This window comes from Manacus candei, unplaced genomic scaffold, assembly GCF_025592945.1.
Source record: "Manacus candei isolate 608988 ecotype Guabito, Panama unplaced genomic scaffold, ASM2559294v1 h1tg000022l, whole genome shotgun sequence".
Taxonomy (NCBI): domain Eukaryota; kingdom Metazoa; phylum Chordata; class Aves; order Passeriformes; family Pipridae; genus Manacus; species Manacus candei.
Genome location: NW_026138070.1, coordinates 977,257 through 992,928, shown reverse-complemented (window position 1 = coordinate 992,928; position 15,672 = coordinate 977,257). Strand labels below are relative to the sequence as shown.

The 15,672-nt window shown below is 48.9% G+C and overlaps 1 protein-coding gene across 6 annotated transcripts in view; it reads left to right on the top strand.

Moving 5' to 3' along the window:
• Positions 1-15,672, top strand: part of PRDM16 (PR/SET domain 16) — a 260,771-nt gene that overhangs the window by 213,228 nt on the left and 31,871 nt on the right. For 5 of the 6 annotated variants that reach the window (XM_051786519.1, XM_051786520.1, XM_051786518.1 and 2 more), the window contains exons 4-6: positions 1,180-1,314; positions 7,685-7,787; positions 13,250-13,448. In XM_051786519.1, the coding sequence (XP_051642479.1) occupies positions 1,180-1,314; positions 7,685-7,787; positions 13,250-13,448 (437 nt within the window). Of the gene's footprint in view, positions 1-1,179; positions 1,315-5,147; positions 5,384-7,684; positions 7,788-13,249; positions 13,449-15,672 lie in introns of those variants that run through there. The other variant, XM_051786521.1, reaches the window with a different exon arrangement.

Sequence of the window (15,672 nt, the reverse complement as noted above, 5' to 3'; positions counted from 1 at the left end):
GAGCGAGAGTCTCAGCTGGCAACATCCCCCCGAGATTCCTCAGCCCAGCCTTGCTGCTGTCATCACTGAGGTTTAATTTTTCCTTTCCTTTGTTTTCCCACCTTTTCTCTTTTTTTAGCTCTGTCTTGAAATAGATGGGAAAATATTATCGTATCCCATGAGATTCTGAGAGAATTAATTGCTAGTAAAAGCATGTTAAGAGCTTCTGATGACTGAAGTAATTTGCACTGACACAGGGTCTGGTCAGGGTAGAGGGAAATCTAAGGAAAAAAGGAGTTTTTGTAACAGGGAGGCTCACTTAGGAGCAGAACAGGGTTTTGCCATGCTTGGGCTCAAAGGCCTTTTCCTTGTTTTCAGGGTGTCCTGTGTAATCTTTTAAAAGTGCTATATGTGAGTTGCCAACTGGATCAACCCAAACATGGGTGGGGAATGCTGAGCATCTCCTCTGTTTCTGTTACTCAACTTCACTGACTTAAGAGAGAAAAAGTCTCTTCCTGGTAAACCAGTGTGTTTCTTTAAATCACAAACCTTTAATTAACTCTTTTTTCCACACACCTGGACTTTTATTTGGAGGTTTTTGTTTGGAAGGGATCTGGTTTTGCACACAAGCCCAATTGTGTCTCACACTCAGCCCCACTAATGCGGTCAGTGGATTTCTGATGCTGTACTTTGATAAATGAAAGTATCATTTGTTAAAGCATTTTTTTAAAATGCCATTTCCCAGCGCTGTGGAAAGTGACTTGTTTTGAAAGTGGATTGAAACATTTGTAATTAAAACTGGTCCTGCATGAAAGGATAAAATAGATAAGGTGATGATGGAGCAGTTTAAGGACCCTGTCATTGAAATCAATAGAGTTTGGAGGAATTACCTGCTTTGGTTCCTTAGACTGGTGTGGAGACCAGAGCTGTGTGTTTGTCTCCAGCTGTGGTCCTGATCCTGTTCCTCCTGGACCACTCTGCTGTGTGTCCTCAGAGGTTCTGCCCACAAGGAATTTCAGATTACGGCTGAGAGCTGGTTTTACTCTTGTCATCTCTCTGAGGGCTGTGTGTATCATCCAGTGTTCTCTTTCCTGTTTCTAGTTTAGAGTCCTGCCTTGCAAACAGTTTTCCCTCCTCTCCAGTCCCCAGAGCTGCCGCTTGGTGCCAGCTGACCTGTGCCTCTCTCCCGTTCTCCTGCAGATTGCTGACGAGCTGGGCAATGAGAAGTTCTGTGTGGATGCTGGCCAGGCTGGGGCTGGCAGCTGGCTGAAGTACATCCGTGTGTCCTGTTCCTGTGATGAGCAGAACCTGGCTGTGTGCCACGTCAACGAGCAGGTAACGGCCCTCAGGGGCTGCTGTGCCCACCCCACCCCTCCACAGGGGCTGCCCTGCCCACCCCACCCCTCCACAGGGGCTGGGGGCTTGGCCAGGGCACTGAAAGGAGCCAGCCAAGGCACTGATCTGCTCAGTAGCTCCACTGGGGTGTCCCTGGGACCCCCAGAGTTCAGATCTTGCAGCCCCTGACTCCTCTGTGGTGAAGCAGATGATGTGAACACGGGTGATGGTGACAGAACACACTGAGAAGGGTGGAAAGCAGTGCTGGGGGGTCATGGCCATGGGAACCGTGGGCAGGGCTGGGTGGGGAGCACAGTGCCAGGCTGGAAACTCTGTTGGGGTCTGCCTTGAAGAGGAAAATGAGAGCAGGAGATGGTTTGGGAGCCTGCTGAGGAGGAGGAGGGCAGGTGGAACCCTCCCAGGCAGGTGACAGCAGTGTTGGGGGGGTGTGAGTGAGGGGTGTTACATGGAATTAATAGGAATTTGATGAGGTCTGCCAAAGTTTGCAAAGTTCTCTGAAGCTTAAACCCAAAAATGGATTCAGGATGAGCAATCCTCGTTGAGAGTTTCACAAACCTCCAGTCGAGTCCAAATCAAATGCAAGTTACTGTTTCAGACCCAACTTAAATGAGAAATCCTGTCCTGCTGCTGTCACCTGTCAGCAAACAGGAGGCACATTTGGATCTGTGAAGGACTTTTAAGGATGTTATCAGCTGCTCTGGGCTTTCATCAAACTCAGTGAATTCATAATTCCCGAGTGGCCAAGGTGTCTTTTGAATATAACCCCCCACAATACAAGAGTATTTGAATTCCTAAAGACTCCAAATAAAATTTCTAGTGAAGTAATTGACAGCAGAATCTGGACTGTTGAATGATCCCCCCTGTTACAGATTATAATGTATTTAAAATGTATTTCTAGTTAGAAAGAGATTAATTGAGACATTTCATTAACTATTTTTCAATTGTGGAGCCAATTTTCACAGGTAGAATAACATTAGCCCGTTTTCTTTATATTTATTCATGCTGAATAGGTATTTGAAAAGAATAGAAGATATCCTTGATTGACTGAGATAATTGTGATTCTGAAGGAGGACTGAAAAAAAATGGTAGAAAAATGATATGATTTACTAAATATGTCTGGAAAATGTTTTATTTTTTCCTGTTGCTACTGCTGCCTTCATGAGGAAAATACTTGAGCAGTTCAGGAGTCTGTAATATTAAACAGAATCTCTGTAATAAAGATAATGGCCTGAGCTGGCTTCCAGGGTGATAGCTGCAGCTTTTATTTGGGATGCAGATATTGGGGAATAAAAGGAGTAACAGGGGATGGAAAAAGTCGGGCCTGTGTTTAATAACCTCTGTGAGGGGTGTGTGTGTTGCAGGGGTTTTCTGTGTGTTTTACACACGTGTTTGGTGACTCCTCTCGGGATTCCCGGGTGCATAACACAGCGCCTTAAAAAAGAGGAAATAAGAAGCAATGTGGCTCAGCTGAGACAAAGGGGAGGCGATTCCAAAGGAGGAAAACACGGGAACAAAAGCGGAATGTGCAGCCCCATCCTGGCTGTGCGTGCACAAGGCCAAACTTCTCCCTGTGTCCGCCCCTCCCGGGCACAGGGACGGGGCTGGCAGTGGGAGGGCAGGAGGTACCAACCCTGCCCGGCTGCTGGGGTTCATTATTTGTCAGAGGAGAACGTAAAGAGCCGTTTTTCGGCTGGTTTTGAATTTTGGAGCTCCTCTGCTGCAGCCGATGCCCCGGGTGGGTTTTGACCTTTGGGTAAATGCAGCTGTTCTTCTCCCCTCTCCGGTGCTCTCTGTGCCCCCCAAAGCACGAACGTGTGGCTGTGCCGGGGCTCAGACAGGTCCCGGCTGCAGCTCGGGCAGCAGGAACAGGGGGGTTCCTGCGGAGGGTCCTCGGCAGGGAGGTGGTTCTGGGACGGGCTTTTCTCCCTCGCCGGTTCCGTCCCCGTCCCTTGCCCTGGGGACGGTGAAACGTCCCCGCCTCGCCCCGGGGCTCCGGCTGCTCCCGGACGCTTTTCCTCAGAGGGAAGGATGCCCAGCTCCGGTTACCTGGTGCCGGGCTCTGAGCGAGATCAGCCTCGGAGTGTGGCTGTGGTTCCGCAGCACCGATATTTCGGTGTTTGGACCCAATTGCTCGGGTTTAGCTGCAAACTGCTGCAGGCAGAGCCAGCTTTCTGCTGCCCCGAGCTCACGGCCACAGCAGCGGCCACACAGCAGATCCGTGCACCAACCCAGACTGGAAAAGGGTTCCTCCGCCTTATTTTTACCTTCATTTTTTTAATATATTTTCTTTTTATTTTTTCTCTCTTCGGTGCCCCGTGCCCAGAATAATTTTGATAAAAATCAAGAAATTTTTTTTTTATTGATATTTTCAGTCATCCATGAGAGCACTACCAAGCCCGAGTTATCCTGTTAACTATTTAGTGTTAAATTAAACGGGTAATTAAGAGAGTTGCCTATTCTGTGGTGGGAAATGAGAAATGATCATGTTTGGAGCTTTTCTATAAATGACCATAATTGATTTATGAATGTAAATCTTCTGCTGGTTTAGTAAATCCGAGTTTTTTCGGTACACAAGAAATAAAAAAGGAGAGGAAACACAGCAGTGGTTTTAATGAATCCAGACCATCAGTAACACGATTGCAAGATGAAGTTAATTATTATAATGAAATGTTTGATGAAATTAATGTGACTCCAGCAGAATCCAGCTTTTCCCTGATCATTAATGAAGCTTGTCCTATATTTCTGGAAAGACTGCAGCAGACGCTTTTAAATACAAGGAGCTACTTTGTTCTGAGAACAAACAGGAGAGGAAAAGGAGCTAAAGGGTGACACAGGGGCAGTGTCAGCCTTTGGCAGGGTAATTCTGAAGGATTTTTCAGGGTAAAATTTGTGACTGTATCTATGAATTAGATGGACCTTTTAGACCGTGGTTTGTGTTTTAGTGCTGGTTTGGATTTGGGTTACCAGCTGCAAGAGAAATGTCTGTAAATAGCAATTTTATTTTTTTTTTCTTTTTTCTCTTAGCTTGGGTCATCCTGAGTCCTGTTTTTCTGACTCAGCCCTGAGCTCTGGGCTCACTCCTAGGCTGCCCTTTGCTTTTTTTCCAGGCAGTTTTCCCATTAAGCTCAATGGGGTTTGGTCCTGGGAAAAGCTTTTCTTGTTGAACAAGCAGGGAAGAGCGTTGAAGTGCAAATGAAAAAGATAATGAGAAAATGGTGAATTTTATACAACTTTTGGTTTACAGTGGAATTCACAGAAATGAACCCTCCCATCCCTGTGGAGCAGGGCAGTGGGACCTCTCAGAACTGTGCTCACCTGTGCACAGGTGAGTGTCCTGCTGTCAGCTCGGTGCTGCTCGGGGGTTCCCACCCGAGGGTCTCTCAGCTGACAGCGAGATCCTCGGCCCCTGCCTTTGGCACCAGGTGCCTGTTTTGGGCTCTGAGCTGGGTGGGGACAGAGTGTCTGCCACGGAAGAACTGTTTGCAAACCAGCGGGAACCAGGGATGGAATCCCTGAGGATTCTGGCAGGCGCGGGGATGGGTTTCTGTGCCCTTTGGGGCATCTTATCAATGGCAAGCAGTTGGATTTCATTTCTCACCCCAAACATTTGTGTTTGTGGCCGTGTCACTGCTTGGAAACTCTCGGTGGGAGATCCCCCGGCCTGCCCCGCCGGGCAGTGCTGGGTGGGCACACAGGGACCGGGATCCCGGGGAGTCAGCGAGTGGGGCTGTGGGGAGGTGCAGGGAGGGCTGAGGAGGGGATGGAGGGAGGCAGCCGGGCCCGGCGAGCAGCCGGTGCGGGCCGGGATGTCGGAGCTGCACCGGAGCTCCCGTAAGGGCCGCCCCGCAGCGCGCGGGGGCCGCGACACGCGGGTCAGGGGGGCGGTTGTGTCTCCGTCCGCCCCGGGCAGCGCTTGGAGCTGCTGCAGAGACACGGCCCGGCTGCCCTTCCCTCCCCTCCCCTTCCTTTCCCCTTCCCTGCCCTCCCTGCGACCGGGCCCGTCCGCCGGCACCGGAGGAGCGGAGCGGCCGAAGGGACAGAGCGACAGGTCAGGCGGCCCCCGCCCCGTCCAGCCCCGTCCAGCCCCGGCCGGCCCGGCCCGAGCCGCTCCAGAGCCCGGGGCCGGCACCGGGGGCCGGGGGGGACCCCGCGGGGGGACCGGGATCGGGATCGGGGCCGGGAGCGGGCGGCGTGTGCCACCTGCTGGGGCGGGCGGGGGCATCGCTCCCACCCCGGTCCCCTCAGGTCCCTCTCTCGCTCCCCATCCCGCTCCTGTCCCCGCTCCCGGTCCCGGCAGCTGCGGGAGCGCTCCCCGCCGGCAAGTTTTGCTCGCTGTGTCCCGGGGAGAGGTGGGAATCCCGGTGCGCCGGCGGGACAGCCCTCGCCATCCCCCGCCGGAGCGGGAGCGGGAGCGGGAGGGGCGGCGGAGCGAGCGCGTTATCCCGGAGCGGTGCCCGCGGGATGGAGAAGGGCAGCGCTCCTGGAGCTGCGGGAGCTCCTGTGTGACCTGTGCGGGGACTGGGACGGTGCGGGGACTGGGGCAGTTCAGAGACTGGGACGGTGCAGGGACTGGGGCAGTGCAGGGACTGGGACGGTGCAGGGACCGGGGCAGTGCAGGGACCGGGACAGTGCAGGGACCGGGACAGTGCAGGGACCGGGGCAGTGCAGGGACTGGCGGGTCGCGGCCGTTCCGGCGCTCGGTGTAACGCGGGCGGATCTGTCGGGAGTGTCCCGAACTCGGTGTGGAGGGAAGGTTCCGAGCTCCGGGAACTGGACTCCCCGGTCCCCGCCGCTCCGAGCGGTGGCTCTGGGAGCGGTGGATGCCCCGTGTCCCTGCAGCTCCCTGGGATCGCTCCCATCTCCGGGCGGTCACATCTCCCCGCAGCAGCAACTCCGGGACAGGGAGGACAATTCGGGAGCAGCCCGAGCGCCTCTTGCTCCTGCCGGGCTCGGGGCCACCCGTGTGCCAGGGCCTCGCATTCCAAGGAGGGAGGGGAAGGGACTCTGGGAAGGAAAAATCATCGTGTTGGCACAATTATTGCAGCCCGGGCAGGACTTCAGGAGTTCTGTGTCTTTCTTCTCCATAAGCACAGGCTGGCAGAGGCTGAGGGGCAGCGAGTTTAGGCAATCATTCTGGGTACATTGTACTTCTTATCCTGAAAAATAATTTATTGCTTTGCTGTTGAAGGCAGTGCTAAGGAAACTTGGCAGTTAATAATTGTTATCAGGTAAATTCTTGTGGTATTGTGTTAGAAGAGGGCAGGGTCCAGTGTACTCTAAAAATTTGGGAAACGTGGAAGACACCAAATCTCCTCAGCCCAAGAGAGACATGGAGCTCTTGGAGCAGGTCCAGTGGAGGCTACGAGGAAGATTAAGGGACGGGAGCATCTCTTACACATAATCCACTATCAACCACTCTTCTTCCCCAGGAATTCCTGCCATTTTGTCAGAAATGGGGTCCACTCGTGTGACCCACCTGTCACCGGACCTGCTGCCCTGGTTTCTGTGGGGTTTGAGGGAAGAACAGTAAAATTCAGTGTGTGGCATGTCTAAAAACATACACTATGTTAGTGCAATGTTACATGTCATTGCACCTTGGATGAAGGAGATTTCTTTCTCACTGGAATATTTTCTAGGCATCCTTGGAGTACCAGGGTTCATTTTGGTTCAGGAAAGCTGTGTAAAGCCCAGGTATCCTTTAATCCATGTTCTGCTCCCTCCCAGTGCAGCTGGGACATGGGCTCTACCCTTGTCTCAGTCCTGTTTCTGTTTTGGGGTTTCCCCCTGTGCAATGACAGAGGTTCAACAGGTGAATAGTGCTGTGCTTGGGACATTTTGGAAGGTCCAGGGTCTGTGCTCAGACAGGAGCTCAGGATAAACTGCTGACCTGGAGTGGTTCAGATCTTGTCCTTAGGGGTCAGGTCTCAGCTGTAGGGGAGAATAATCTCCAAAATGATTCCGTGAAGAAGTGATAATTCAGCTCTAACCATCAGGCCAATCTCAGCCCAGGGAGCAGAGAGTTAAACGTGTCCCTTCCATCAGTTTAACCTTCCCCTCACTGTAACAAATACACTGAGCTTAGAGGAGGAGGGAGAACAATGGGAAGATTTTGTATGATTTGAAGGAGAGAGGCTGTTACCCAAAATATTTCCCTGTTGTCCCAGCCCTGTGAAATGCTGACACCCAGAGAGTCAAATAAAGGCAGAAAAACGAGCTCTCAGCAGCAATCATCCCAACCCAAGTGACAGCCTCCCCTGCTAGCTGGAGTCATTGCAGTTATTGGGGAAAATGTAAAGGGCAAGTCTTTGCATATTTAACATGTCTCTCAATTTTTGTTTCTGATTCCCAGATCTATTATAAAGTTATTAAAGAAATTGAGCCAGGAGAAGAGCTCTTGGTGTGTTTGAAGGAAGGTGGTTATTCCCTTGGGAACATGGCGCCCAGCATGGAAGGTAAGGCCTCCAGAGGACCTTCTGCACCTCTCTGCAGCACACTCAGGAATGCTGAGAACCTCAGTGAGAGCTGAGCTGGGACAAAACCTGATCCAGTACCTCCCCCTTCTGTCGCTGTTGGGATTTTATGCTCATTTTCGCTCTTTCCCTGGTGGGAGTGACTGTCTAAGTCCACGATACTGAGTCTTTACTAAACTCAAGACGTGCAGCAGACAATTTTCCCCTTCCCTATGAGGAACACTGTGGTTTTGAATATGATTGGAGGTGCCTTTTCCATCCCCAGGGTCACCCTGTTTCTTTAGGTGTAATGAAAATGGGCCCAACCTTTCCAAGGCTTGGAAAACAGCAGAGCTTTAGAGTACCTGGAAAAAGGGGATCCAGGCAGAGGGTGGAAGAGTCATCCCTAGAATTATTATTGCTGGGATATCGACACCTCATCTGCTCTTGCACAGTCCACTAATTTCTAAATATATTCTCATTTACCAGCTGTGTTTAAACTATTAGTTGGAAATACTGTTCTATACAAATAATCACTGAAATCTGAGTTCTCTCAGTCACAGTGCATTTATGTTCTCTTACCTGCATATGAATATAATTTCAGATTCAAATTTGCAGTGAAATCCTTCAAGAGTGTGCATAGGATGTGCACAGTTAGTTTCGAATATTTCTGGAGAACAGGATAGTTTGAGGATTTGTGCTGCTGGAAGCTCGTTTGCTGAAGGGCTGGGGGTGAAATGTGGGAGCTGCTGCCTCACTCATGTCAAAATCGGGATTATTATTTTTTACTGTTCTTCCCCCCCCCCCCCCCCCGAAAAGTTAATAATTTTCTCGAGGCCGACACACAGAGATGAATAATTTCTGTACCCTTTTTTCGATGTCAGGGAGAAATCAGAATGAAAACTCACCGCTGTTCTGCATTTCAGTTTCTAAAAGGCTTTTATGTGAACAAGCAAAAAGTGCTCCTTGTTTTCCATCTCTGTCATTATTGGAACATTTATCTGTGTCTTCCTGGTAACGTCTAGTGCTTTTGCCGCATAATTGCTGTCAAATTACGCCAGGCCAACATTAAATATTTGACTCCTTAATACTTTTTACTTTCAGCAGGGCTATCTTCCTGCTGCCTCGCAGCCCCAGTTCGCTTCGGAATTAACAGGAAGGAAAATGCAAAATTGTTCCACACAAAGATAATTATCATAAAAATCTTTTCTCCCAACCCCAGCCAAACACAGCAGACCCCTTATCACTGCAGGAATTTTGAGTAGGGCACTTGAACTCCTTTGAGATTCGAGTCTGGTAGATTAGCATGTAGATGCCACATAATTGTGTTCCCCTTGGTTTCTCTGAAAGCTATTAGGCACTGATTTATTTTTCTGTTACATTCCTGCTTTGTCCTGAGTGTTACTGATGGAACTTCAGATAGGCACATATAACCACAGATTTGACAAACAAGACACAGAGAACAGGCAGCAATTTCTGTGTAACTGGGTTGTTCTTTTCTTTTCAGCCCCTTCTCCCTGTCAGACACCAGAGCAGTTACCTTTCTGAAGGGCAGCATTTGCTGTTTTCATTTGTGACGCCTAAAGAAAGGGGAAAACTTTAATGAGAACTTGTTTTGAAGGGCAGCCTTTTTATTTTTGGTACTTAAAGAAGGAAAAAAGAAACCCTTTAATGAACCTGAAGTCTGCAAACCGGGTGTCTCATACAGACACAAAATCGATACCAGGTCTGAGCTCAGCCCTGATTTAGGTTTCAGTTCTGCAGGGGGATGATCTGGCCCTGACTCTGAGCTCAGTTCCTTTCCCTGCAGGGTATTTGTTGAGAAGTCTGGTCTCTAACCTGCTGAAGTTCAGGAGTGGGAATGCCACGGGAATGGGTATTGGATATGGGTATACTAGCATAGAATTATGGAATGATTTGGGATGGAGGGGACCTTAAAGACCATCCAGTGCCACCCCCTGCCATGGGCAGGGATACCTCCCACTAGCCCAGGATGCTTCAAGCCCCCTCAAACCTGGTCACTCCCAGGGTTGGGGCAGCCACAGCTTCTCTGGGCAGCCTGTGCCAGGGCCTGCCCACCCTCAGCTGCTCCACCAGCCCATCAGTTCTTCCTCTCCTGAACCTGTCTGAGCATCCGAATAGAATTTACACCCAGTGGCAACATGAGTAACATGGCTTTTAGTCCTATATTTGCCAGTTCTCTAATTCTTCTTTCAGTGCAAATTTCTTTTTCCAAACCCAGATATTCTGAAGCGCAGGCACTGCTTTTCCTATCCTCCATCTTTCCTACCTGAGTTTGATCCTATTGTATTGTGTGTGATTCAGGTGATCTGGCAAAGGAAAAGGAGAATTAGAAGCAAAATCTCTGAATTATTATTGAGGCTATTAAAGTATTTCATCTACTTCCCTGCTCCGTGACCTCACAGAAAGGACAAACTTGTGTTGCTATTGCTCAGGGCAGGCAGGGCTGGGTCAGGTGTGTGCTGGGAGGGGGTGCTGCCAAGTCATCCAGCTTTAGCCAGGGATGGAGGAAATTATTCCCTATGGATGGTTTTCCAAACTCAGAGAGGATTTCTGCTTCCTAGAGGAGAGCTTGGGTGAAATAAGATGCAATTTATCGTGTAAATCTCAAACTGAAGGAGGAAGAATTTCGTCTGGATTTGCAGAAGGAATTTCGATGCGTTTTCTCTGAGGTCAAAAGAAGAAAAAAATTCTGTTTTCTCCGTTCCAAGTGTTTTCAGGTCTGGGGAATTGCCAGGGTGGGGTAGAGGGGTTCTGGGAGTTTGGTAGGAGTTTTTTGAGGTGAAGGTACCTGGGGGTTCCCAGCCTGCAGGATTCCAGTCGCTCCTACAGAAAAATCCTCCTGGGTTGAGCCACCGCTGTGTTTACAGAGTGAGGAGGGGAAACGTTGGCTCTGAGGCAGATGAACACCTTGCCAGAACATTTCCACGGATGTGGAGTTAGTGAGGGATTTATCCTGTTCCTCTCAGTGCAGTGAGTGATGCAGCTCCTGTCCCAGGGACGTCTCCAGGCAGAGCAGTGGGGTCGTGTTTGTTGGTGCCAGTGCCTGCTCTGAGCCCAGAGCTGCACCCTGGGGCAGAGGAGCCCTTGTTCCAGGGCTGACATGGGTTCACTGGTGCTGAGGAGGGCTGGCAGGGTGAGCTCACTGCCTCAGCCCACGGTGTGTGCCTGCAGGACCCCTGGGGCTGTGGGGTTTCTCTCTCCTGACCCGAGTTACAGACACCAAAGGTACCTGAACACACCTCATCCCAGCCCTCACCCCCTCCTTGCTGCCTTCACACCAAGCATGCTTTTGGTCTGTAAACATGTGCAGATGAAATACTGAGTTTTGCTCAGTAATGTTGTGTTTCATGCTGTTGTTACAAGTAAAATGCAATAGCAAGACATAACATGATACTGGACTTTTTTTTTCCTTCTTTTTCACTTTTCCCTCATAGTAAGTAGTTTGGATTAATTTAATGGTAGTTTATCCTCAGTCTCTCAGTACTGCTGGTTTTTATGTCCCGATTTTTCCACGTTTCCCTCCCCGGGGACATAAAACACATGAGTTACATGTTGATACTTTTCTGCAAAATGCCAGTAAAGGGAAATTCTCTAAGGAGCAGAGCAGGGCCTTACTCACTTCATGGTGAGGCTGCTGATAGCAATTTCAGAGAATATAATCTGTCAAAATCAGCAGAAATGGGAAAGATTGGGTATTTTTTCCCCTTAGGTCTCCTTCTTTCAGTCAAAATCCCCCTTCCTCCCCAAAGGAATATGTTGACCCGCTGGATTTCGTTTCTTTTTCACATCCCTCTTTCCTGGAGTTCAGGAAATGCTGGTGCATCCCTGTGGCTGCTGTAGGATTATTGGTGCCCTGAGTGAATGGGTCTGGCACCCCTGGCCAGGCTGCTGGGATTCCAGGGGGCTGCACTGGCCCTGCCTCGGTGATACTTTCTTTCTCAGCCGTGTTTGACTTTTCCCATGTCGATACTTTCTGTGTAGGTGTGCAAAGTGTTGGGTTTCCTCTGCCCACATCACTGCTGTGGGCCTCCCAGCAGCTTCTGGGACCTTGTCTTGCTCAGTTTTAAGCTCAGGTTTAAATGGGCAGTGTGGGGAGGAAGGGAGATGGGAGCTGAGTGCCCGAGTGCAGGGGGGACGTGGTGACCCCGTGGTGACACTGCCCGTGCTTCTACTCCTGGCACACTTACAGCAAAATTAACCCTGATTTATATAAAACACCATTCCAGGCCCTAAAGCTCAGCCTAAGTGGTTGCAAATGTGCAAAATTTGGGGTGAACAACTGCAAGGGGGACTTCAAAGCAAGGGTTTGCTCAGAGGTTGCAGATTTTGAATATGGGTCCCGGCTGCAGAGCAGCCCCAAAACCAGAGTGTGGCCACTTCCCACCCAGAGAGCAGGGGATGGCTCAGCTCCATCCCAGCACCAGCCTTCGGCTGCATCTCTCCGAATATTCCAACTCTTCCCTTTGAGCTTATGCACTTACCACAAGCTTTCCTTTTGAAAGTAAAGTGATCAGAAGAAGGGAACGAGGCTTAATAGGAAGCAGAGGACTAGGGGAGAGCAGGACAGGGAAATGCAGCACCAGTGACTCAGTGGGGGCTGGAAAGCTTCTGTTTCAGGGTGGAGAGACCCAGAGCTGTCCTGACTCCCTCACAGAGGTTGTTCTCCTGGAAAATTTACAGCTCAGAGCTGATTGTTTGGCTTGGCACTATGGTCAGGATGCTGCCTTGTAAACTTAATAATAGCTGCCCTCTTTTTAATTTGTTTGACCTTGACTACAGTAATTTATTATGTGCATTAGAACTTTTTTTTTTTTTAAAGAAGAAAAAGCAAAGAACACAGCAACAAAGCCTTTGGCTCCCTGTTCTTCCTTCTACGGTGCTCTGGGTTTGGACTCCTCGGGCTGATGACGCCCTGAGCTCTCGCAGTTGTGAGGGATGAGTTGAGGGGAGAACATTAGACAGACAATTTCTTAGAAAGGAGCTTCTCCAGGTTTGTGCTGTGGCAGTTTGCTTTTCCCAGTATCTGTGTTTATGTGAGTCTGGGTTGTTCCTTTTTCCCTGGCAGCCCCTTTTGAGGAAAAAACTCATTCATATTTTCGAAGGCCCTCCTTGCAGGCAGCTCAACACTCCAGAACAACCCAGTATTTTGTGTGTCTACCAGTTCTTGTAGGTCTCTCTGTCTCTGCAGAGGCCAGGACACAAAGAAAACAAGATCTCCTCTGGTTGTGTGATCTACATTTTTTTTCTTAATGCTTAAAGTGAAAGCAGCTGCTGGCACAGCCTCCCTTGGGTTCTCTCTCCCCTCACTTGCAGATTTGCTCTTTGTTTGTTTGTTTGCCGGATGCTCACAGAATTTTGCCTTCTCTTTAGTGTTGGGTAAAATAATCCAGCCTGGTGGAACTGGTGCTCCAGGAGTGCCAACCCCCTGTGTGTTGTTGCAGAGGAGCCCTCGTTCCGCTGTGAGGACTGTGATGAGCTCTTCCAGTCCAAGCTTGACCTGCGGCGGCACAAGAAGTTCGGCTGCAGCGCCGTCAGCTCCCTCTACGAGACCCTCAATGACGAGATCAAGCAGGAAGGTCTTGGAGATGGACAGGTCTATGAGTGCAAAGACTGTGAGAGGATGTTCCCCAACAAATACAGGTACCCAAAAAGTGCCAGACCCTCCTCTGGCCTCCCCTCTCCCTTCTCCTTCCCTGGCCTGTCCGAGGATGGACACACGGGACGGAGGGGGGAGCTGGGCAGCCTTTCTCCTTTCTCCACGGGGCTAGGGAATGTTCATTTTGGGATCCTGCAGTGTCCACTAGCTGTTGGGCAGCATTTTATTTCACCCTGATTTCACAGACTGATGCTTTTCCTTGCTTGTTGGGAGAGGCACCCACAGACTGTTGACGGGAAATTTCAATGGTTGTTTTCTGGGTTCCCTGTGGCTCCTTCAGGGCTGTGACAGAGCTTAAGAGACCTGGTTTGGGGCTCTTTGCACCATCTGCTCCAATGGGCTCTGGTTCTGAGGGAAAGAGTGGAATTAGTTCTGCCAGTGTGTGCATGAAGGCCTTTTATAGGGACCTCTTGGTCACTGGAGATCAGTGGGTTTAAAGAGGCATCGTTACCCTGAGATCTCTTAACACAGCCATGAGCTCCTGTTTGATCTTGCAGAAGCAATTAAAAGATTCTATTCCAATCAAATGTTTGGTTTCATTGTGTTCACCAAGCATTTTTGTAATAGAAATGTAAAAAGGAAAAAAAAGGAATATCAGATGTTCTCCAGTTTATGGTTTACTTGCCGTAATTGTTCAGTTATTATTACAATGAGGCAACCCTAAACGAGGATTAAATTTTTTTTAAAATAGGAAAAACTTTTTGGGCCCCTGAGTTTTAACTGAAAATTTGCATCTTGCATAATGTGGTAGTAATCAAATGCAGGTTTTAAGAGATCTTTGAGATTTTTGATTCATTGGCAAAGTGAGACGCAAATGGTAAAACATTAGGGGCCAGCTTTAAAAAGTCGAGGGGCTTTTTTAATCATTTTAAGATTGTGTTTATTTGCATCCTAAGCCTTTATAAAAGCCTTTATAAAATTCTATAAAACCAGAGTTTTCTCTGTTTACCGGAGGCTGAAGTTCTCACATTCTCATTCCTTTTGACTCCTGAGATGAACGAACCCCGCGCACCACGAGGTTTGTCATAAACTGTGAGAACTGGCAATCCCCTGCCAGGCACTGCGTGAGCAGAGCAAAAACCTCGGGGTTACAGCCAGTGTAAGGCCTGTTTCACTTCAGCTGAACATTTGAAAACATGCATTTGTCACTTTGAACTTAATTATGTTGAGACTTTCAGATCTTTGATCTGGGCGAGTGAGGAAAAAAAATCTATTTTAAAAAACTCAGAGAGCAATGAAGTGTAAAGAGCATTCCCTGATGCATCTGCATCAAGAAGGGCTTAGCTGGGCTGTGGGAGGTGTAAAAGTTGGGGATAGATACTGTGGTACCTGTCTGGGGTCCTGTTAGCCCGGTGGGGTGTCTTTGTCCCTCACCTTGTGTTTCTACATTGGCCACTTTCCATTAGATAATGAGAGTGCAATTTCCTTAATTTTTTTTTACCTGAAAAGACAAGGAGAACTTCCTTTAAGCGTTTTCAGTGTGTTTAATTTCACTGAAAGTTCCAACTCTTTGATCCACTGGTGTCAGAAGTTCTCTCCTCTTTAGCTTCCAGCACTCTCTAATTTTCACCTTATCTTAGAAAATGCCCTTTTGAAATGTCTGTGTTGTGTCCTCTTTGTAACCCCTGAGTATTCCTGGCTCCCTGGGTGGCTGGGCTGGCACCACGGGCTCAGTGGGTTTGCTGCCTGTCTGACCATTGATTCCAAATATTTGGGAATGTGTAATATGCAGTTCATATTTTTTTGGTGGGGAAGAGAGAGTTGGCAGCATCCCCATTCAGTGTGTGACACGCTGCTGGATTAGTGGGGCTGGGAGGGAATGTCCACATCTGTCTCTCCTCCATCAATCTGCCACATTTAAGGCCACTAAAACACACAATATACCCACTCAGTGTGCCTAGATGGTCTTAGAATTTTTCAGAAGTTAATACAGATCAAATCAAGAGTGCCACTGGGGACCTGAAATTGAGCATTTAGCAGCTGACTAAATAAATAAATGTTTTGCTAATCCCAGTAGGTACTTTCCTCTAAACAGTACATTAGTTTGTCTATATTTGCTGTAAATAAACTCATAAATCACAGTTAAAAGGAGTGTATTTTTGGATGTGTATATGCAAGGTTTATGTTACTTTGGATGTGTAGAAAATCTGGTAGTTTTAAGAACACCATTTCTTCAGCAAAATGAATATTGCTTCTTTAAAATGAGTG